The sequence below is a fragment of the Podarcis bocagei genome, assembly GCF_964188305.1.
Source record: "Podarcis bocagei genome assembly, chromosome: 3".
NCBI classification, from domain to species: Eukaryota; Metazoa; Chordata; class Lepidosauria; order Squamata; family Lacertidae; genus Podarcis; species Podarcis bocagei.
In genome coordinates, this window is record NC_138127.1 from 56,746,681 (window position 1) to 56,772,309 (window position 25,629).

General features: G+C 39.1%; 1 protein-coding gene across 3 annotated transcripts in view; it reads right to left on the reverse strand.

Moving 5' to 3' along the window:
• Positions 1–25,629, reverse strand: part of PRKN (parkin RBR E3 ubiquitin protein ligase) — a 640,350-nt gene that overhangs the window by 205,635 nt on the left and 409,086 nt on the right. For all 3 annotated transcript variants that reach the window (XM_081187931.1, XM_081187932.1, XM_081187930.1), the window contains one exon: positions 24,522–24,658. In XM_081187931.1, coding sequence (XP_081044057.1) covers positions 24,522–24,658 — 137 coding nt within the window. The remainder of the gene's footprint in view (positions 1–24,521; positions 24,659–25,629) is intronic.

The following is a 25,629-nucleotide window of genomic DNA, read 5'->3' on the forward strand; positions in this document are numbered from 1 at the left end:
CCGGCAACCTGTCAGTGCCTGGCCCATGGCGCCCGTTTGCCGTTGCTGTGGCAGCCGAGGGGCCCTGCGGGAGGCCCTGGCTGCGAGGCCTGCCGGAGGGACGGAGCCTTCCAGGAACACGAGCGGCAGCTCGGCCACTTTCTCCTCATCGTCGCCTTCCCCCTCCCCGCCGCAGCCGCTCACGCTGCTGGTGATGCAGCCCTGCGGCGGGGGCGGGGAGGCAGTGGGCGCCTTGCTGCAGCCACAGGTGGTGCGGCAGCCGCAGCCACCGTTGCGGGGGGCCTCGGAGGCGCCCTCAGGCCTCATGGTCTTCTACGAGCTGGGCCCGGCGGCGGGGGGCGACGCGGACGGCGACGGAGGCGACAGTGCCGGCAGCCCCGGCGGAGGCCTGGAGGATCTGGACGACGAGGAGGAGGGCAGCGCCCAGTTGGGGGAGGAGGAGGAGGCGGCGGCTGCAAGAGCTGCACGTACAAAGGCTGCAGCAAGACCACCACGCAAGTGGCCAAGCAGCGCAAGCCCTGGATGTGCAAGAGACAAGATGTACAAGGACAAGTACAAGCGCAAGAAGAGCGGCCAGTGGAAGTGGCGGAGGCGGAGCTGATGCAGAGGGAAGGCAATTTCAGGAGGGATGGGAAAGTGATAATAAAGAGTGGACACATAGTCCTACAGATACAACCGGCCCTTTGAGGGTGACCAAACTGCTGGTGCGGCCCCCGATGAATTTGAGTTTGACACCCCTGAGTTAGAGGGTATATTTCCTTGACTCTCACTCTTGTTGAGTTTAAGTGGACCTAACTCCACAAATTCTGTGTATTTTGGCAGAAATGTTTATTGGAAGTAAAATTAAGGTGCAGCCTTCTTAACCTAGTCAGACAGGATGAATTCAGATTTTCACTAGTTAGTTGGAAAACAATGACATCTCCTTGGCTGTGCAGATTTGCACTTTTTCCATTTGATGTGAGCTTAACAGTAATTTCATTGAGCAGCTGCCAATTCTCTTACTCTGTACTTCTGAAAGCAACAAAACAGCATGTGGAGGGTAAAAGAATAGAATTCAGTGAGCTTAGCAATTTTCACAAAGCTGTGTCTAGAAAGGAGTTTATTTAGCCCTTGAGAAACATTGGAGCACCTTCAAACAACAGCTTCTCCTATCTTGCCCCCAAGCAGAGTACAAGTTCTGCCTGAGAGGTTTGCCCATCCTGGGAACAAACTGGAGCTCATTTTATGATAGCAAAGAAATTGTAACTGAAGAGGTTTTGACTAACCTAGAATGGTGTGTGAAGTTTGAGTGCTGCTTTCCCAAATACAATAAAGTAATTGAGAGAGAATAATAATGAAATGGAACACTGGATTGCTATTCTACAAAATGCCAATCATTCCTGTATCTCTTGTAAATACAGTGGTGCCTCGCAAGACGAAAAGAATTCGTTCCGCGAGTCTTTTCGTCTTGCGATGTGTTTCGTCTTGCGAAGCACAGTCCGTCGCAACTGCGCCTCTTCAAGCGGTTTTTTTAAAAAAGCGCAAGACGTTTTCGTCTTGCAAAGCAAGCCCATAGGGAAATTCGTCTAGCAAAGCAATGCAAAAATGGAAAACCCTTTCGTCTAGCGAGTTTTTCGTCTTGCGAGGCATTCGTCTTGCGGGGCACCACTGTATCTTAAGTCAGTGGTGGCCCAACTTGGCCCCCCAGCTGTTTTTGGACTACAACTCCCATCATCCCTTTTATATGTTCAGCTGTCCTTTGTCAACAACAAATTGTCGCTGTTTTTTGTGTTGAATATATGCTATATGTGGGGCCCATTACTTACATCATAGGAGCCTACACAACACAAACACTGTTGCTGTATGTAGGTTTTGTTTTGTTTTATTTGTTTTTAATCTTATATTTTGGAAATATATATTTTTTTCCTTTAAATTTTTTTGGGGGCCCAATAGAGTGGGTCCCTAAGCTATAACTTGTTTAGCTTACACGTAAATCTGACACTGGTAAAGCCATAGTAGAAAGGTAGAGTGGAGTTGAGAATGAATGAAAGAGTTAAACTTTGTAAACAACCTGCTTGCCCTCAAATGGACTCTGCAATTTAAAATGGGGGACTGTTTGCAATTTGTCTTTGTATAGCAATCTGAAACTAAGGACTGGTGCTTCCGGAGTGCCTCTATTTTCCACTGAAATTCAATTGTATACCAGCAAATTCAGGTTGCACAACTGAAGTTTACTGAAAGGTCGTGTGCAACAAACCTGCTTTCACCTAAAGATCAGATTTTTTGTAATAGGGAAAGTGAAGGGTAAATGCACTGGGAAGTGTGGGATAACACTTTCATTGATACAAGAGGAACTTGAGTTCCTAATAAAAGGTAAAGGTAAAGGACCCCTGACAGTTAAGTCCGGTCGCAAACGACTCTGGGGTTGCAGCGCTCAACTCACTTTAGTGGCCGAGGGAGCTGACGTTTGTCTGCAGACAGTTTTTCCAGGTCATGTGGCCAGCATGACTAAGCCACTTCTGGTGAAACCAGAGCAGCACACAGAAAACATCTAATACAGGATGGCAAATATTATATAAAAGGCATTACTGAAACCTGGTGTGATGAGACTCAATACTGGAATGCAGTAATTGAGGGGCATAACCTATCAAAAGGAGTAGACCAAGCAGTAAGGGCTGATTAGTAGCATTTCATGTAAAGGACATGTAAAGTTGTGGGGAAATCCATGTCTTGGAACATGGAAGGCAGGTTGAGTATTTGGGTAAAAAAATGCAGGAGAGGGAAATAACAGTGACTTATTGTGGGAGTCCACAAAGACCTCCAAGCCAGAATGAGGACTTGGGTGATACCTTACGAGAGCAGATTACCAAACATTCAAAATGGAGAGATACAGTAGTCATGAGAGACTTCAACCACCCTGATATCTGTTGGAACTCAAACTGTGCCTCAAATATAAAGTCTAACAAATTCGTCAATTGCCTTGCTGACAATTTCATTTTCCAGAAGGTAGAAGAAGCAACAAGGGGATTGACTATATTGGACCTGATCCTCATCAATAGGGAAGAACTGATTAATGAGGCAGAAGTACTGGGAACCTCGGGAGGAGATGACCACATCCTCTTGGAATTCTATGTATGGGGGAAATGGGAAGGTGGGTGTAGTGGGATGCATACTTTGGACTTCAAGAAAGCTAATTTCAAAAACATAGAACAAAAAACTTTGCTCCTTTGGCTGGAGTGCACTAGCACTGAACAAAACCTGAGTGTGGGCATTAGAGAGAGAGAACAGGGATTGGATGGAAGGGAAACGGTAAAATGATCAATGGACAGAGATGTCTAGTAAAAAAAGAAAAAGGTTAATTAAATATTTTGGTAGCTTATAGTTTAGGAACCACTTCTGCACATTGCAGGTGGCCACGACAAAAGAGGAACCCAATCCCATCAAGGAGGCGTCACAATCAGGGATAGAGAGCAGCAGTGCAGCCTTTTGACCCTCAATGGCAAAATTTGTAGATCTGGCAATGCAGCTACATAGTGGAGCACACAGAGACAATTAAGTTGCCTAGATTCACTTCTTTGCACGGCAGTGACCCCGTAATACGAAACAACTGCTCTGCCCACACTATTTATGTTATCTTATTTCACTTATTTGCTTATATTCTTACATTGCTTCCACCTTACTTTCATCATGGAATTGTTTTCATCAGTTACAGGTATCTCTGGATTAAGTGGAGTATTTCAAGTTGTGCTTCAAAAAGTTGAGACTAGTGGAAAGACAGTGATAAACCTATTCTCATTACAATTTCATAATGATCATCTTATGGACTCAGAAGTTTTGCCGTGTAATCTAATTGAGACATATTCTGTCATTAAATGAAAAAAGAAGATAAGCATTTTGAGAGTCTCATGCCTCCCCTTCAGAGAAACATTTAAAAAATTATCTCACTGTGAATCTTCAAAGAAACTGAGCTGTTGAGCTAACTGGCAGAAATTGGGGCAATTTATGATGTGTTTAAATTTCAGAGAAATAACGCACTTTGAACAATGATTTGGAAATACTGTGGAGTTCAATAACACCTATTTTACATTAATTAGCGTAAGTTCCAGATTGGATTTCTCCTTAATTTAATAAGCATATAACAAAATGACTTTTTATTTTGTGCTAAAGTTCTTTCTAATTTCCATAATCTGCCACAAAGCAAAAAGTCACTCATACAGTTGCACTAAAAAAGATATTTAATCAAAGGTTGCATATTATGATAAATGGATATTGGATATTATCCCTATCTACGGTTTCATGCAAAGAAAATGGCATGCTTTTCTTAATCTACATGCTGAATGAGCCCTTCTAAAATGTGTCCCCCAGCCCAGTTACTATTTGAGATAAAACAGAATTATAATCAGGCAGTATATGAGGCAGAAGACAATGAGCAAATGACATGGTTATAGATATATGTTATAGATATATGTGCTGGGATGGAATTAAGCAATTATCAAGTTTAGACATACGGCAAAACCTAAGGAAAAAAATGATTATGCTTCTAAGACCGAAGAAAAATATATTATATACACACTTTCTTTGAGATTACACAATTGATACTTTGAAGCATTTCATCAGTTCTGCACAAACAAATGTATAGGGAATTCAAGTCACAGAAGTGACTTGGCAACCTGTTGAAACTCAAGTGAGTTTATGCAGATCGTAAATAAGGGGAATTTAAATCTGCAGACATTTCTGAATTCTGAAAAATGCTGGATTGCAGGGAATCAATAAGCACAAAGGGAATGAAGGCAGACAATGAAGAGGGATGGAATTTATAAACAGAATAGGCCAACAACATTTTAAGAAACACCATCATGAATATGAGTCTTTTTCTTTTCTTTTTTGAATCGGTGAAAACATAACTAGGCAGACTTTTCAGTACATGCACCTTGATGACAGCTAAATACTTACTAAGCACTTTTCTAACTACCGTAGCAAAAAGTTGATTATAAATAGAGAAGGTTCCCTAGACACAAATGAGATGTTGCATTTAAAAAAGATTGCCTCCTTCCCACAAGGAATTCTTTCAATGGCTATAACTGCAACTCATTCATCTCAAAACTTCCCTGAGAATAGACTGTGCATGTACCTTAGTGAATTTTGGCATTGCTGCCAAATATTAATTGAAATGATTAACTGTGGAGAACGTGTGGTTGTGAAAATATTAGTATCACATAATCCTTTCTAGTTAAAGGTCCTTACTGGATTATTGTGGGAAAGCTCTGGAGTTCTAATTACCTATGGAAGTCCCCAAAGGTTACTGCTGAACACAGTAATTAGACGGTTGTAATAGAAGGTGTTAGCAGGGTACAAAGGATTTGTACTAAGTACCATGGCATTTTCATGGCTATTTACTGTGCAAAATAGCAGAACTTAATGGAATTTGGTGGTGCTCTCCTGTGACAATTGGATGCAAAGCAAATTAATAGTGTGTTTTAAATGATACAGAATAGAAAACTTTAACTATGCCTGTAACTGCAGGTCCTTTTTGTATCTGATGTATTTCCATGTTAAAATGGAATCTACAGAAATAACACAGTGCTCCATTTCTGCCATAGTTCCAAGCCCATCTCTGCTACTGATCCTGTAAAACCCACATTCATTTTAAAAGTCTTGTGCAGAAACAGAGTTTGCTGTCTTGAATGCTATGCAAATGATCACTTGCAGAAGGCAAAACCTGGAGCAGCTCCACTGGAGCTAATGACATTCCTTTTGCCAAAGTGTAAATTATTACACAAGACAGAAACACTTTGTTAATCTGTCTCACATAAACACAGTTCAGCCTTGTGCACTGGGTGAAATACATTTTTTATTAACCCAAGAGGGCTTATTACCTTACATAGGGCTTATTCCACTAATATACTACCTAGCGGAAACCCCACTACATTCACCAGTATATTTCCTTGACTCAATTCTTTTAACAAACAAAAAGCGTCTATCAAAAATTTATGAACATGTTGAACTGCAAGGATAACTAAGGCAATCTGAATCCAGTTTCCAGCATTGTGGCAAGGATCTCCACCCCGGCTGGGGACTGGGGAGGGAGAACGCCCAATGCCTGAGCCAAGGTCTACTCACATTTGAAATTTAATAAAGTTGTGGCCAATTTAATCCCATAGCACGTTGTCATGAGTTGTTATTTCACATGACGGGGGGGGAGGGGGGACCGAGCGGGATCTGGGGACTCCGCCTGTCCACGCAATACTCAGGATAGATATGGGCACATTAGTTTATTTCTGGTTGGTGTCACTTTTGAACGTGTTCACTCATGATTATTGCATCTCATTTCTGCATTGATCTGTACCACATAACCCCAACTATAATAAAATGCATGTTTACATTGGTATTTTTAAAGATTTCCCCCCCTTTCAAAGCACATTCTAGGACAATTCAGGAAAAAACCTGCAAATATGTACAAATATGTCTACAGTATTCAAACTCAGAATGTGAGGTTTTACAAGCCCTCCTTCCAAAAGGAACAAAATGAAAATGCTACAGAACTGACAATTTTACAGTTAAAGTTATTAGTAGTGACAGTACAGCATCATGTGGAGATTTTGCTTATATGTGCAAATGAAACCTCACACAGTAGTATCTGGAGAGTGCTATAAAGCTTCATGCTAATAAAAACAATTTGTATGTATTTGGGAATCATGCAATGCACAATTTCCCTCTCCTTTTCTCTGAAAATGATTTAGTCAACATCACTAAATCTACTCTGTGTGTGAAAGGTGTATCCAACTTCTGTCGTGGTTAAAAAAATAGAAGTATGGTGGTTGTACTCAAGTACTGTCAGAAGCTGATCAGTGACTAAGCTGTTCAATTTGTGGAATAGGAAAAAGATCCACTGGGAAAATGTGACAAAGATTCAGATAGTAAACATTAGCAACATGTGCTTTTCTTCTGGAATTCACACTGGAATGTCAGTGTCTGTTGCAATTGTCACCATTCTCAAGAATATCAGCACAACTCTGGGTTTCAAGAGGACCCCACTTTTTAAAAAAAAATTATTGTCAAGGTCAGCTGAGTAAAAATGATGCCACACCTTCCAAAACTTTATTGACTCTGAAAGGTGAATCGTTTTAAATGGTTAAGCTAGTTTAAAACTCTTAACAGAGCAATCCAACCAAAGTCAGTTTTGGGTACCTCACAATGAGAACAAGCTTGGCTGTTTCTCACTCACTATTGCTTTTTCTTTAGTATAGTGTCGCTAGCAGTATATTTACCAATCTAAACTGGGGGAGACATAATCACTAGCCACTATAAATCCAGCAAACCTGGATTTAACATGAGGTCAAAGCATACAATCAGTGTAGACCTGCTTCAGTGGTGGGACCCACTTTGGGTAATGACTCCATGTTGTCCACATGGGGTCCACATTGTCCACGTTGGGTAATGACTCCATACCCACTTTGTAAATGACTCCATGTTGTCCATAGCATCCACGTGTTTAATGGGTTGTCTGCATTTTACACTTACATCTCAATACATATTAATTTTGTAGCACTCACATGTGATATGGTATACACATACAGGCTCTTATCAAAAGGACCTTCAAAGTGTTAGGGTTAAGTGGGGGGGGAGAGAGAGAGAGAGAGAGAGAGAGAGATGGCGAACAAGCCTGATCTTGACCTTCACCAGTGTTGTTGATCTATAGTACATAGATGGAATATCTGCATAGTGCTGTTGTCCCATCCATTTCTGGCTACCAGATGAGCATGCCTATGTAATATGCCATACACATATGGGTCAAATTCATGCCACATTTTTACACTGTGTCATTAAAAATAAAATATATTGGAAAGGTATGTCTTTCCAATATATTTTATTTTTAATGACACACACTGGAGTGGTCAACAGTGTCATTGGTTTCTTTCAATTTCATTATTTTAAAAGATTAAAAATGGCCAATGTTTTTCTTTTTTAAAAACACAGCCACCGTAAAACACACTGTTCTTTCCATCTGATGTACTTTTCACTATACATAATGTAAAAGTTTGACTTCATTTTAAAAGCAACCAATGATTAATGAGAATAATAGTTCAACAACACTGACCAAATTTCAAAAGGACAGCCAAGCATTTGTATATTGACTTGTTGCGAAATGTGAAGTGCAATCTGATTCTCTTTGTATTACTTAAATATTCCCAAAGCTTTCACATACTGACTAAAGACAGGATATAACTGGCTAGGCGAATTATTAAGCAACACATCTATACCTTGGGGAAATTTCTTTTCGTAGGATAGACTGGAAGTGCTAATTGAGTTTTATCCCCTAATAATAGGTAAAGCTAATAAGTCTGGAAAGGCTGCTGATTCCAAAGAGCTGTAAATTGGACAAGATGATATTTTTGACCTGCCAAACCTACACATGAATATCTTAGAAAATCAATACTGAAATGTCTGTCCTTTCAACTAAATTAATGGAGTCATCAATAAACCAACCATGACTGTCATAATGCAGCAGGATCTGGCATAAAATCATAACATCTATGCAGCGACTGTTATGATAGGTCACTGAGGCATTAATGCAATTGCATCTCACTGCATCAGTTGCTATTCAGGGTAAAATTGGTTGCAGTTATGAAAATAGAGAACACAGAGTATTTAACATAATGTCAGAGAAGTTCAGTAAGTTTTGTTAATACTGGGCTTTTGACAGCTGGTGTACTCTGTGTTTAGCAGATAACGGGGATTTTCCATGTTTTCTTCTCAATGTTATTAAGTATGTTACCTGAATTTTACTATTTGTAGGTGTACTTTTATAAGTGGTGAACACCAAACCCCTGAATATTCAGTGTGATAAGTACCCTTACACAACTGTTTCAAAACCTAAGAGAAAGTATAATGATCTACTATAAATGTATTCTGCTACAGAATAGCAAGTTTCTTTGAGAATCCAATGGGTTCATCCCAGGTTTCCTTTCACTTACCTGCAGTAACATATTCCCAAGCCTGCTTGATCCAAAAGCAGGTGCAAATAAAAATAAATCAAAGACATATACTGGCAAGCAGTAATCAAATAATAAATTTTATTATTAGCTTATTACTATATCTGCAACCTAAATAATCAGTCCCAAAGAGTTGAGACATTCTGCCAGTATCTTTTGCCCTAACAGCTGGCCACTTGGATTGAACTGCTTTTTGTAGTGCCTGACTTTGAATGGCTTTCCAACAACCATGCTCTCTCTTACTCTTGTTGGTGCTCCAAAACCCACTCACCCATTTGAGGAGCTAATGCTGCACTGTGGGGCTTTAAACCTGACATGACCTAAGAGATGCTCTACTAATCCCAATTTAAATGTTCTACTCAATATAAACTTTTAACTGGGGCCCAAAGCAAGTAGTGTTTTAACAACAGCAGATCTGCAACACTTTAAATCATGCTTTAAAAACTATAGAGAGCTTTTCACCTGGCTGCTGAATCAGTATCTAATGCACACCCCGGCATTCATTTCCAAAAATACCTTCTTTTGGTAAGACCATACCTTAGAAATGATATATTCTTTAAGGAATCGGGCATCCGCATCTCTACAACAGGGGCACATATCATCACAAATCAAATTGCTTCAAAATCTCTTAATTTGATCTTTTCACAAAGAACAGCTGTGCTTTGTGAGACACCATATCACAGAATCCATCAAGATTTCTTATGACTGCATTGAGTAATTTTTGAGGGAGATAATGTATCTGTTTATAGCCAAGGATTTCATACACTTTGAGGGGTTATGCAAATGATCCTTGCCAAAGGAAAACGACCATTTGTAGAGGAGGAAGATGTGGCATGCTGACTACTATAGGGAGTGCTAAAGGAACATTAGGAAAGGGATTTATTTGTAATAACTAGTATCTGTTTGTGTCCTTCAACAGCACTTCTAAAAATTGAACTACTGACACTCATCATGGATGCTTTCCCCAATACTTCTGCCTTTACAAACTGCTAGGAAGTATTCCAAAAATTACCCCACCACATAATCACCGTTTTGAAACTGAGACACAGTATTTTCCATGAGTGACAACTGCAAATTCAGAGACTCAACATTATCCTTCCTGTTCTGTTGTGCTGTATAGACCTGGAAATATCTTTCTTCCTAAAATTTAGAAAGATTTTTTTTTTGAGGTGAGAAATACCTTTATGGAAAGCTTTAAAATAATTGCTATTCATGCAGTTGGTCTTCTTTAGAAAAGAAATAATTAGATGCTGTTACAAGAGCCACTATTTCCTCAAGAGGCTGGAATGGCTTCAAGCAGTTAAAATATATGATTAAGTGGGATTCCCTCCCCTGCCCTACTAAAATGCTTATTATTTACCTTAGAGTCTCATTTCAATATACCTAGCAAAAACTGTCTCTCTGCTAGCACTTACTACTAAATAAACTCCCATAATATCAATCCTTGCTCCAGCATGATGTTACTTGGGACAATGGAACATGACTAACAAAATCCAACTGTGCCTGGCTATTTTGCACCTTAGGCAAGGCTAAGTATTTGCATCTATTCCCCCCAAAAATTGCTAACTTCAATTTTCAAAAACACATGTCTTGTAGGGAAAAAATGAAAAGCCCCAAACTTGAAACTGCTAAATTTACTTTAAATTGCAGTAATAAGTAAGGCAATGTTTCTCAAATACAAAATAAATGTTTTAGCATGGGGATCATTTTGAATAATCTTGTGAATTGAAATGTTAAAAGTGCAAGTCTAATAAAAGTTTCAGTATCAGGCACATCAAAATTTCAACTACCGGTAAGTTTGTTCTGGGTATAAGTTTTTGTGTGCATGCACACTTCTTTAGATACACACGAAAGCTTATAGCCAGAACAAACTTAGTTGGTCTCTAAGGTGCTACTGGACAATTTTTTATTTATTTTGACTGTGTCAGTCCAACACGGCTACCTACCTGAATCAAAATTTCAGTCTGGGTGCCTTTTGCTTTGCAAATTTTATCACCAGTTCCTTGAGGTCAAGTGCTGATGCTTGGACCTCAATATATATATACGGTAGCTGCCAAGTCAACTAGTCTCTTTTGCAATATTGCTGAGTGTGTATAAGTGTTTATTAGTTTGAGTTTTCTGAGGTCTGTGCATTAGGTGGCTGCCAAGTTAGCCTAATGACAGCACCACTCCTGTTACTCTATTTACCTGAAAAGCTGAGCTCCCTTTTGTCTCTGACACTCTGTTAGTCAACATTATGTGTGCAGAAACCAAAATGTTAAATGCCAGCTGTTTGTTTGTGTTACATTTGCCCACATTTGAGTTAAGCTTAATTGATAACTCTCCTATGTAAAGAGCAGCCTTGGACACACCAAGAGGGAGTGCAAGTGTTTCATGCTTTCTTGGTTTTGAGCTTTCAAAGGGGAATTTACCTGGGTGGCCACTGCTGAATGTGAATGCTGGAGATTAGATGCACTTTGGTCTAATCCAGGGTCGAGTCTTAATGTTAAATTGCACTGTCAATGCATTGTATAATGGGGAACTCATTTAGGGGAGATGTGTAAGCTGCATGCACACCTTCCCTGTGAGGATTCTGCTTTGGAAAATACAGTGGCTGCATAAATAGCGGAAATGCAAGGCATTAATGTATCCACTTATCTGTGTATCAAACAACATCCAGAGCCAGAATATATCTAAAGAAAGAAGAGAAAGTAGCATCTCAAGAATGTCACACAGAGCCAATTTCAAGGTGCTAACATCAGGCACTCCAAATGAATCTAAGAAAGTTGCTGAGTTACCACTGGATTCAAATAAAACAATATGTCATTCTGTCCTATTTTATTTATTTCATAAAATTTTGTACACTGCTTGATTGTTTTTTTTAAAAAAGAAAAGACAACCTCAAAATAAAACAAGAAAATTATCACTAAGAAAAATTAACAGTAATAATTTAATTCTTCTCAAAAGTTTAAATGACAATAGACTTAAAACTCGCACCAACTTTATAAACATCTGGGTAGGCTTGTCTGAATAAGAATGTTTTTAGCAGGCACCAGAAAGAGTACACTGAAGGAGCTTGCCTGATATCAATAGGCAGGGGGTTCCAATGTGTAGGTGCTGCCACACTAAAAGCTCAAACTATTACAATTGTGGAATGGGTATTATGTGGCACTGTTAACAGTGCGGGTTCTGTTGATTGAAGTATGTTCATGTTCTAAATTAGAATGGCGAATGTAGCTTATTCATTTGGATACTTCCTAGTGATGTGGAATTGTCCCATCAGAAGCATCTCCCTTGTTGCTGGAGGTGCATGTAATTTGGACCCTCCTATTATATTATATTATGTTCCATCAAATGCCTGTCAACAATTCTGTTCCAAATTCTGATGTCTTTCCTCACGCTGTTGAAAACATGTGCACATGCGCACACACACACCCTAGTTTCAAATAAATTCATTTCATTGCTCTTCTTTTTTCTCCTTTTTTCCCTTACACTTGCTAAGGAGGCATTTTGGTGCCCATGGAACAACAATGATCCATTTTTTCCAGTCTCTCATTGTCTGCTCTGCTTCTGAAACACACTTAGGCATATTCAACAGAGCCACTCATGAACCTGAGTACTTGCTGAACTGGAAATTAAGAAAGAGACTTTCTAAGGTACTTAAATAGTGGGCTAATGGCTCTGACGCTCATATATCAGTATGAAGTAAGTGGAAAGCTATCGCTTCTCATTTGTACACTTGAATATGCATCTCTTTAGGAAGTTAAAATCAATGAGATTTGCCTTTCAACGTGCTTTTTATTTCAAAACATTTGCCGTGCATGTATATGCAATGTGAACATTTCTCCACTAGGGACTGCAGTGCTCTTCCAGGGACAAAGCCACATATGTCCTGATCTGAAGCCAGTACTGCTTTTCCCTTCAACATACCCAAACAGAAGCAGCTTGGGACTAAGACCAGTGCATGGAGCACTATCAATACAACCAATATGCATAGTTTATTTGCTTACTGGGTATGGGGGAAATATGTCTCATTCCTCTGTATTTCTGCTCCCAGAGCAGCTAACAAATCAGAAACAAACAATTAAACCACATATAAACAATTAAAAAACAGCAAAACAGCAAGAGCATAAAATCATAACAGTGAAATAAAACTAATTCAACCAGGATGCAGCAAACAAGGAAAGTGCTATGGGTCCCATTTACCTCCTATGTGGGTGGAAGCCTTTCACATTTTTTATCTAATTCTAATTCCAATCAAATACAGGTGCAAACACACCACTACTGCACTATTTGATCCAGCACTAAAAAAAGACATGAGATTTGGCAGCAGGATTGCTTTCCTGAAAACAGTGTTCTGAAGGGAGCAGGCCACAACCCAAAGGACCCTTTCCCTGGCTAGTACCTTCAACAGAGAACCTGTTGTGGTTCTCAAAGCTACTAACATGAGTTTGACCAAACTGCAGGAGGCAGTGGAAGACAGGAGTGCCTGGTGTGCCCTCGTCCATGGGGTCACGAAGAGTTGGACATGACTAAATGACTAAATAACAACAGCCTGAATAAGAGGACTGCAAATATCTAAATGGCTGTCACATGGGAAATGGAGCAGGCTTGTTTTCTCTTGCTCTGGAGAATCAATAGATTCAAGTTCCAAGAAAAGAGATTCCAACTAAACATAAGAAAGCTCTTTCTGACAGTAAGAACTCTTTGACAGTGGAACAGACTCCCATGGGAGGTGGTAGACTCTCCTTCCTTGGAGGTTTTTAAGCAGAACATAGATGGCCATTTGCCATGTAGGATCTAACTGAGATTTCAGCATTGCAGGGGTTGAACTAGATGATCCTCAGGGTCTATGAAAATGGCCTCTAAGATGGACTTAATGTGCAGGCTGGTTTGTGTGCAAAAAGGTGATCCCCAAAGGTATTTTATGTCACATTATATCTATGTGCAATAATTTTGATTTAGGGCTAAAGCAACAAATTAGGTGCAGATACTTTAAGATACTTTACTAGAAGTATTGATGATTTACCTCAGTATAAGTTAGCTTCATAAATATATGCTGCTAACATTCCCATCCTCTTCTAGCCTGGACAACATTTGAAACAGAAAGCTGAAAGTGAGCATTCAAATGTTTCCTCAATGTTATGTGGGACAACTCATCAATCATATTTGCTTATATTTTGGAAGAAGATGGGAAACAGTCACATAAACTGATTTTTTACAGGCGTAAAAATGATTCAAAGTAGCTGTAAAATCATTTACTGATATCCAGCTACTTTTTGTAGTTTGGCAGATTCTCTACATCAAGAAGAAATTTGATTTAAGATTTGTAATAAGCACTTACATCAATAAATTATAACAGATTGGTGATTAGTGGTATTATTTATATGCAATATTTTTGTACCTCTTATAATGCTGCTGTCTGCTTCACAGGGATTAATTATTTTCATAATTTTGTCTAAGTAGTAATATAGAAAATGTCAAAAAGAAAATTAGATTTTCACTTTCCAGGCACAGAAATTTAATTAAAGTCAACTCATAGTCAAAGGAGAACATTCTTCATCAGTTCTGAGATGTGGCAACGATGCCATGCAAGAGACCAAAGCTCAAAAAGTAAGTCTAGGAATATTAATTGAAGGCTTACAAGCCTATGCACATAGCCCAAATGGTCTCTGGAGTTTGTCTACTGGAGACAAGTTATAACTAAAAGCACCTGGTGATGGTTTTCCCAGCTGAACACTATTCCTGCTTATGGAACCCTCTCACATATGAACCATTAGGAATTCTAATAGAGGGAAGATTAGATGCCTTCATTTAAATAAATAAATTTCCAGGAGCTCACCTTAACTTAGAAAATGGAGATGGTAATTTAACTGTACATAAAGACACATTCATTAAAAGCCAGCAAATTAAAGAAGGCAAATTAAAACCTGAGTCTGAATGGATGACTTTTTATGGTTGTGTATATCATTTATTTAAGTATTAACATCCCACTCTCCTGGTTAAAGCTTCTAAGCTTCTACAAAGTGGTTTACATAAAACATAACCAAACCAATATAAATACAACATAAACAGTCATAAAACCATGTGAATTATTAAACATATTTAAAACATTAAATAAAATAGCAGCATAAAAACATCCTGATTGAGACCAGTAAGGATAAAACACAGAACAATAATATTTTTTTTAAAAAACAGATGGGTGCCAGCAACTGAAAGCAGACTGAAAGACGAAAGTTTTTAAGGCTCATTTAAAATGATATAAAGAGGGGGGCCAAAGACCCACCCTATAGGGGGAAGTTCCATTAAGACGTGTCACCACTGAAATGTCCATGCCATTTTTTGCCCACCACTCTTACTGTTTTGGGGCAGGGGGGTTGAGAAAACACAAATGTAGTGGGGGGTAGAAATTTCTCTTCTATTCACTTGTTTTAATTTGCCAGCAACTGCCATTTTAGATGAGCTGTAAACAGTATTCTATAGGCAACTAATACTAGTTTGATTCATTGCCCTCAAAACCATGCCTTTCTTTGCTTTTTATCCGTGTGAACCAATTTAGTATATCATTGCAAGTAAGTGAACAAAATAAATTCAAGAAAATGTAGTTACTACGTTGGGCGAATTTGCTCATTAATAGCTGCTTCTTCTCGAAGCATATTTTCCTTCTGCTTTTATGTTTCCCACAATGCCCATTATTTAAGCTGTCTTAAATAAAATGATGCAAAAAATATTTATATGTCATTAAAAACTTCTTTCTTTCTTTTAAAAAAAAAACCACTAATGCAAAATGGACAGTATGACCATTTAAATTATTTCCAGTCTAGTCTAGTGTTCTTGTCCATGTGCTGAAAAACAGATAAACTCTGGGTTTATACTATTGAACATTTTCTTTTTCATCATATTGAAGCATATTCAAGAGAACATGAACCACAGAAGAATTACGAGGGATTTCGTGATTAAAAATATCTTTTTAAAATGAGCATATAAACCAGGCCTGCATATACCATAGCCTGTGCCTTATCTAATGAAACACAGCCTATTATCCATGCATTTGCTATGCCAGATATTTGACAGCCCCCCCCCGTAACTTTATGAATTTCAGACATGAAACAAAAATGGAGCTTATTGAGTCCCCTTTGGGCCACCATACATGGCTGGTGGGCTATCTTCAGTTTGATTAAAAGGGAGAGCGAAAACCACATAGAAAACACATGTTAGGATACCTTCTGAACCCAAACTGTTTTTTGCAATTTGTTTATAGTGTTATTTTAATTTTAATGCATTTTTTATTATTGTGAGCTACCTGGGCTCTCTTTGGAGAGGAAGGGTGGACTGTACAGTTGAAATAATACATAAACAAGGAGGTTGTACTTTCTGAACTCAGCTCTGGGCAGCCTCCTTGTCTGAGAAGGGTCACGCTGAGAGGTTTTGAAGGTGCAGATATAAAATGCTCAAAGGGATACTTTGAAAGCAGGCATTGGGGCCAATCTCTGCCTTCAAACCTCATCCTTCTCAGCCAGGAGACTGCTCAGGTCTGAGGTAAGGATGGGGAAAAATTCAATTCAGTTCACATTGTATACCAGCTTACCTAATTCACTCTTTTTGAAACAATACACAAACTGAAACAGCCTTCCTTCAAAATATGCACTTTTCTGAATTTTGCAATACAAACCCTGACAGTAAGAGCTGTTTGACAGTGGAATTTGCTGCCAAGGAGTGTGGTGGAGTCTCCTTCTTTGGAGGTCTTTAAGCAGAGGCTTGACAACCATATGTCAGGAGTGCTCTGATGGTGTTTCCTGCTTGGCAGGGGGTTGGACTCGATGGCCCTTGTGGTCTCTTCCAACTCTATGATTCTATGATCTATGATTCTATGAATTCTCCAGCCAAGTAATGTTTACATAAATGCATATGCTTGGAAACTTACTCATATGTCAGTGAAAATAACACACACAAATGCATTATATTAGGGGAAATTCCTTTGCAAAAAATGTGTATACTAGGCACAATTGCATACAAACATGTGTACATTGGGAGAAATTCACACTAAAATGTTGAATTTTAACACACACACACATTCAAACTGCTGTGGAAATGGGATGACTTAAATTTAAGATAGCAAAAGTAAGAGACAGAGAAGCACTGAAATTGACCATATTCACAAATACCCAACCTAAGGAGGGATGCACTGAGAAACCAGGGGAACATTATTGCAGATTTAATTTTGTTTGGATGAAAGGAGATAGTCACACACAGATTTTGACACATGCATAGTTCTGTTTCAGCTGTTTTGTGAGGATTTTGCCCACTTTTGGGTATTTCTGCAAAGCTCTTGTTTCTCCCAAACATGCTCCTACTTCCCTCTTGTGTGTGACTGGCATCATTCTGGCTGGGTAAGCATCAACCCTCACCCCTTGAACACTGGAAAGAATGGGAAATATATCAGGAAGAAAGCTAAAAACCCTTTTGCATCCGTTTAATCCTGAACAGTTATATAGGTGAGGAGTGTGTCCCAATGATTTAAATACGAAGGTTGAAGAGTTAAGGTTACTCAGCAATGGGTTCAGCAATGTATTGACTTAGCTGCAAACCTATTGATGACTAACCTTTTTCTGCAATGGGAATGCAGTATCCATGCCTCTGATCCCACAGCCATCATGCATTAGGAACTGTATGTGGCACCATGCATTTTAATTTCCACTTTCCCTCATTGGCTTTGCTATATCCTATCAGCTCAGGCTACTTTACCTCTCAATTCTTCTGGCAGTGAAACTGCCCAATATATGAGGTCCTTATGTAAGATGGTGAAAAATTGAGGATGGCAATTATTGGACTGAATCCAAAGACAGCTCCTGTTAGCAGAGACCAGGGGCTTGAGAACCCACCACCAATTATAACTTGTTGTTATAGGATACTCACATAGGAACCAATTCCCAGGAGTCTTCTTATATTGCTCTTAAAGAAGTGTGTGTGCCGCCCCCCTCACAATTTTTAATAATAGTCCCAACAGCAACTTTATTTATCTGTGATAATATAGAGATCACCTCAAGATACAAAAAGCATTTTACAGTTCTGATGGGAATAGCTTCTTTTTCTCCGATCTCTTTAGAATACGTCACAAAATATGATGAACTCTTCAGGCGTAAATGGACGTAGAGCCATTTTTGCAAAATGCTTGCAGCAATGTAAAAGCTTGCAATTCTTAGCCTCACCATTCTTCTCTTGGCATTCCTGCTCCATGACATGTTTATACTCCCTTGTGGGCTATAACCCCACATAGTTATCATCCTTCCCCCACCCCTTTTTAATGGAAAGTGGTAGGGTTCATGTTAAAATACGCTGTGTGGTTTTCTGTAAGTGTCATTTTTTTCAGATGAAATTCCAGTGCCCTTTCTACTAGCTAAATAACCATAAATGTGCTTTCATGCATATGCAAGCCTATCCCTCTAAGCACCTTATTAATTATTTCAAAGATATTTAGAGGTCAGTACTCATGGAAATATCTATGCATGAAGACTCATTAATTCAAGACACCATAAAGAGAAATGGGATAGAGTTTAGTTACCATAAGACGAGAAAACTATTTTGTAGTGGGTTTTGCTCCTAGGTGCAAAGTCTCAGTATCTACACACCGAATGGGTTTAAATCATAGCTCTGTTTTAAATAATCAGACCAGCTATTGTAAAATATTGGTGTTCCAGCAAGTAGAAGCCCTGACATCTGAATTGAATTCTGAATTGACATGATTGGATATTGTCTAATGAATTTTAACCCTCCGAAGGAGTGGGTAGAGCTCATCACTCAGTACATGCTTTACACATGGAAGATTGTGGGTTCAGTCCTGGTATCACACATCAACAGAGTCAGAGAGCAGGTGATGGGAAGCACCCCTCTCTGCTTGATACCATGGAAAGCCTCTGCCAGTCAGAGTAGACAATAGTAGGCTAGAAGGATAATAAGTATAAAGCAGCATCTTATGTCCTCATAAATTCTAAACAATACTTGCTGGACTATCTATAAAAAACAACCCTACACCAGGTAGTATTTTTCTAGGCAATCTATCAGATTGTAACTTTGATCTCCACATTGAGGTATGCCAGTTATGGAGCACAGTGCACGCGCGCACACACACATATATCACATTACATTCACCGTAAGGGATTTGTGGTGATACTGAAGCCTCTGGCAATTATTGCTTCAGCTGTCCTAATGTCACAAATAGTGGAGCAGGCAGAGGGTGTTCAGCCAATGGCAGCCAAATTATACATTCTTGAAAGAACCTTAGTCTTTGGTTCAAGTAGTTCTGTCTCTAACTTTGATTTTTCCATCTGGAATCCTATTTTTTTGTCCATTTTAAAGACCTCTTGGATTTGAGCATAATGTAACCAATCTCGCACCTTGTTCTTTAATTTGTCCAGGCTCTGCAGCCTCCAATTGTCTCCAATTTTTTTCTATTATCTCCCAATATTTTGGCCAACCGGCCTCCATATTGAGTCTTTTTCTGAAACCCATCTATTTCTAAAGGTGTCAGATTTTTCCCCAGAACCTTGGTTTTCTGCTTGTTCAACTTAAATCCCGCCACCCAACCAAACTCATGAATCAATTCTAAAACTCTTTTTGTACTAGATTCTGGCTCCTGTAATGTTAAAACCAAGTCATCTGCAAAAGCTTTCAGTTTATATTGTTTCACTCCGACCTGTATTCCTTGCACCAACCGGTCCTCCCTACACTCCCCTCACATTTGGAGCAGGGGGAAAAGGTCTGTCCACTTGGTGACAGATTTTAGAAGTCTGGGAAAAGAGTTGCTATTCCATTTCCATCTTAAAGCAGAACCGAAATGACTGTGTGCTACTAAATCATCCATGTCTGGAAGCACGCTATGTGTAATGACCCTGCCATTAAGGCACACAAGTTACAAAATTGATTTGAAAAATGCTATTTGTACAAAATACATTTTTCACTACATATTTCATGCTCAAATTACTATGCATCTATGAAACACATCTCTGTTCTCAGTTACAGAGATCCAATGAAGTAAATCCTGTTATTTTCCTGAAGGGTTTTTGACCTCTAGATTTATCCAGATATATATACGGTCATGGGAAAAAGAAAGTGCACCCTCCTTGAATTCAGTGGTTTTACATATGAAGACATAATAACAATCATCTGTTCCTTAGCAGGTCTTAAAATTAGGTAAATACAACCTCAGATTAACAATAACACATGGCATATTACACTGTGTCATGATTTATTTAACAGAAATAAAGCCAAAATTGAAAAGTCATGTGTGAAAAACTAAGGACACCCTATGATTCAATAACTTGTAGAACCACTTTTAGCAGCAGTAAAGGGACCCCTGACCGTTAGGTCCAGTCATGGACGACTCTGGGGTTGCGGTGCTCATCTCGCTTTACTAGCCAAGGGAGCCGGCGTACAGCTTCCGGGTCATGTGGCCAGCATGATTAAGCCACTTCTGCTGAAGCAGAGCAGCACTCGGAAATGCCATTTATCTTCCCGCCACAATAATAATAATAATAATAATAATAATAATAATAATAATAATAATAATAATAATAAATTTTATTTATATCCCGCCCTCCCCAGCTGAAGCCGGGCTCAGGGCGGCTAACAACAATCAAATAATCAAACAGTAAAATAGTTACACAATCTAAAAATATTTCATTATAAAAGCAGTACCTATTTATTTACTTGCACTTTGACATTGTTGTGGAGGAATTTTGGCCCATTCTTCTTTATAACGTTGCTTCAGTTCATTGAGGTTTGCTGGCATTTGTTTATGCACAGCTCTCTTATGGTTCTGCACAGCATTTCAATTGGGCTGAGATCTGGATTTTGACTGGGCCATTGCGACACCTTGATTCTGTTCTTTTTCAGTCATTCTGTTGGTGTGCTTGGAATCCTTGTCCTGTTGCATGACCCAATTTTGGCCAAGCTTCAGCTGTTGGGCAGATGGCCACACATTTGACTATAGAATAGTTTGGTATAGAGAGGAGTTCATGGTCAGCTCAATGACTGGTTCCCAGGTCCCGTGGCTGCAAAACACACCCAAATCATCACCCCTCCACCACTGTGCCTGACAGTTGGTATGAGGTGCTTGTGCTGATATGCTGTGTTTGGTTTTTGCTGAATGTGGTATTGTGCATTATTGTCAAACATCTCCACTTGGGTCTCATTCTGTCCAAAGGACATTGATCCAGAAGTCTTGTGGTTTGTTCAGATGCAACTTTGCAAACCAAAGCTGTGCTGCCATGTTCTTTTTAGAGAGAGGAGGCTTTCTCCTGGAAACTCTTCAAAACAAACTGTACTTGTTCAGTTTTTTTCTCATTGTACTGTCATGAACTTTAACATTTAACATGCGAACTAAGGCCTGTAGAGCCTGAGACGTAACTCCCCCCCCCCACCCCAATCTCTCCAAGCATTGCACTGTCTAACCTTGGGGTGAATTTGTTGGGACATCCACTCCTGAGAAGATTGGTAACTGTCTTGAATGTTTCCCACTTCTGAATAATCTTTCTCACTGTAGAATGATGGACTTAAAATTGGTTGGAGGTGGCCTTAGAACCCTTCCTAGTTTCATGGGCAGCAGCACTTGCTTCCCTAAGAGCGCTGTGTGATCTTTCCTCCTTGGCATTGTGTTAAAACACACCTGAATGCTCCAGACCAGCAAACTGCAGAAACTTTGGCTTTTATAGAGCTGGGCACACTTGCTGATGATCAATTAAGCAAGGACATTTGATTAGCAGCCCCTGTCCGCTACTTAGCCTATTAATTCCTATGGAAGCAGTAAGAGTGTACTTAGTTTTTTCAGACATGATTTCTCCATCTTGGCTTTATTTCTGTTAAATAAATCATGACATGGTATAATATATCATATGTCGTTGTTCATCTGAGGTTGTATTTACCTAATTTTAAGACTTGCTAAGGAACAAATGATTGCTATATGTAAAACCACATAATTCAAAGAGGGTGCACTTTCTTTTCCCCATGACTGTGTATCTCCAGCAAGATCTGATCATTCCCTTGATAGCATCAAAAACAGAGAGTCAAATGTTAATGGAAACCGCTGGCTATGATAATGATGTTATATAATTTCCCCAAAATAACAACACCAGAATGAACAGTGTTAATTTTAACATTTAAGCAAACTACACAAAGCTGATACTTTGCCTCCAGTATTTGCACCCATATGCACTGAAGAGAACGGAGGAATATTATTTTTTAGCATTTCTGGGACCAACCTCAGTGACACCAATAAGACTTATCAGTGGCTTGACTGGAGCTGAAGTAACCCCATTTTTAATTCAAACAGATCTAGAAAGTAATGTCCAGAATACAAAAAAACTGTTGTATTTTTGTACTGTAAACTGCCCTGTGACCCTTGAATGAAGGGTGGTATATAAATTTCAACAACAACCATGGTGTCAGTGTTTCTAAGGAGTAAGATCACAAGTATACCCTGAGACCTGCGGGTATAGGGTGGTATACAAACAACAACAAGTATGAATAACCAACTAATTTTAGAGGGTTTTTTATTGACACACTACAATCCTATATTCAACTACTCAGAAGTAATGGAAATGAAAAGTCTTCACTATGGAACAATCAGTTCTGTTGGGTCTGTCTTCAGCTTCCCCCCGCTGCTGAATAATGTGAACAATGGTGCATTTTGACATATGCTCTTTAGAAAGATATTGGTTTATATTTCCCACAAAAGAAGCCATGTGGAAGCAAAAAGATAAATTAGTCTCAGCTACTTTGGCAAGCATCAATCTATTGTGTCAACTACACCTTTTTTTAAAGGAAAGCAGCAATTGAAAAATTCAGCCAGGAACAGAAGAGTGGCAGAGTGGGCTTAACTCTTTCCCCTTCTGTTGCTTGTCCACACAAAATATCCCCACAGCTGTCTAGTTTTGTGCCTGAAGAGAAAAAAATATGAGGTCCCCAGATATTTTATTCTGAAGGTGGACAAAACAGGGGTAGGGCAGTATTTCTAGCAAACAAACTGCAGGAGGAAAAGTGGGGTAAGCAGTTGCTTCACCAGTAGTTCCTAGACTTTCAATCACAGACCTATAAGACTGTTTTTCTTTATTCCTTTTTAAATGATGGAAAGTGTCCTGGAACTCAGTGTCACATCTAGTTAAACCCACAGCAGATGATATGCATGGGCTGAGACATAGCTGAGACTAAATTACTACTTAACAAGCTGAGAATAAAAAACGTAAGGCAAAAAATAAAATAAAAAATCCATAGATTGCTGGAGTATGTCAATAAATGAATACTGATAGCTTTATCAAGAAATATTTTGTCCCAAAGTAGTAGCCAACTAAACAGAGCAAAAGGACCAGAACTAAAATATGAATAGCAACAATGATGACAACAAAAATTTCAATTAAAAGTGCAATGCATTGACTCTTTAATGTCATGAAGTAATTTCCCAGTGAGTCCCAAACCATTTTAATAGTAGTGTCAGCTTGAAACTTAGCACAGGGAAGAAAATCCCAATGACTTCTCCTCTGCTGGAGTGGTTAGAACAGGATAACCACTAAATAATTGGAATTTGATGAACTGTACATGTGTCTTCCTGGAAGCTGATGCCTAAGGTGGGAACTCTTCTGATAAATGTTAGAATGAGCCTGCTCGAAATTCAACCATGGCCATTACTAACATGAGTGGAGATAATGAAAATAAACAGAAAACATTACACGTCTTCTGGATCCAATACTTCTAAGAAACAGGATGGAAATCCATTGCCAGAAGTGGCTCATCCAGCATTAAATAAATTATTTGGATTGCCATGCTCAATGTGTCACAAAAACATGGATATGGCATGGTACTGCCAGCAAATTTGACACCTGAGAGCAAGAAAGAAAATTAGCTGTTTTGCAATTTTCGTTGCTCAGCGTGTAAGAATCAACATTTTGCTGTTTTGCTTTTTTCTGATATGTCACCTTTTTCTATAATCATCAACCATTTTTGATGCCTCTAATCCACATTTCTCTCCCTAGTCAAGCAGAAAGGATACTCAACCTAACAAATGCTGCGGGTGATCTGCCATGCACTCAACACAGTGGTAATTAACAGAGATAACTTCACCAGCCAGGAAGGTTATTTGAAATTCCTGTTACATACTTTTCCTATTAGCTGTTGAAGATAGGCCAATGAAGTTAACAACTTATTTGACTCTAAAAAAGACATGTGGAGGTCATTCAGCTTTTCTTTTCTATTCCCCCCCCCCTGCAGTTTATAGCTATCATCATTTAACACTTGATGATGATGAAATACTAATGTGAAAAAATATGTATGCATATGCTTATAAAAGAAATGCCCTTTAGAACCAAGATATAGCACTGCAAAGGCAGAACAGGACTAGAGGAGTTTTTTCTGAAACCAACAGGCAGTCCATCAAAAGAAGCAAATGCTAAGACAAATCATTATTCCATGATTATTATTTTTTTAAAAAATGAGTGACAGATATTTGTTATTTGAGCTAGTAATTCCTGCCTACTATTTAAGCCAAGTAATATGAGAGGGGAAAAATATTGGATGACTTACCCACACATGGGAGGGAGTAGCCAAGGTCAGGGTCATGGATAAACTGGCGATTGTTCAGCATAGTGACACAGTATAAATGAAAACAGTCCAGGCAAATGACATGGCGATGTATGCACTGGAATACCAACACGGGGCTCCTAAAAGGAAAGGGGGGAAAGGATAAAGCAGTTTGTCTTTATTATGCCATGCTATTCCTATGTAGCTTTGCTTCATGCTAGCAGTCTTCTATGCTTTATATGGAACATACAAAGACACAACATCTGCCTAGAGAGAACTTACACCCCAAGACCTCTCAGATCTGCTACATCAGCATGCTAGCACGGAGGATGAGACTTACCAATGGCTGTACAGGATTATCGCGAGACGTGATGACACCGATTTTTAGGACTGTAATTAAATTAAGACAGACTGCACAGAGAGGAGAGGGGTGAATAATTCAATAGCAAGGACTGGAGGGTAGTGGGGGGAGAAAGAACGCCAATATGTAATTCAATCTCCACCAATAACATAAAGCAGTTTGTCTTTATTATGCCATGCTATTCCTATGTAGCTTTGCTTCATGCTAGCAGTCTTCTATGCTTTATATGGAACATACAAAGACACAACATCTGCCTAGAGAGAACTTACACCCCAAGACCTACATGTTTCTGAGGACTGGAGAGGGGACATAAACCACAGAGTCATTGGTGATATTATGCCATAATTCCAAAAACAGTTTTGCGATGCATAATTCAACCTGAGCAGAATTACTGTATTGGCCCGAATATAAGCCGCACCTTTAAAATTCAAGGGGGAACAAGAAAAAAAGACAATACCCGAACATAAGCTGCTCCCTTAAAATACTGCAGGCACTCAAACCCGTTCTGTTTTACCGTATGTCTGTTTCAGCAGTGATATCGTAAAAGCCAATTTTTGTAAGGTTGAGGATTTAAGCCACGCTTTAACTTTTCACGGTCAGAATTTGGAGAAAATGTGAGGCTTATATTTAGGCCAATACGGTATATGGAATTAAGACCATCAAAAGCTCTTTCTAGAGATTCATTATAATGATAATGTAAATGGGGGGGGGGGACATGCTGCCAATATGCTAAACCCCCCCCCCAATCAT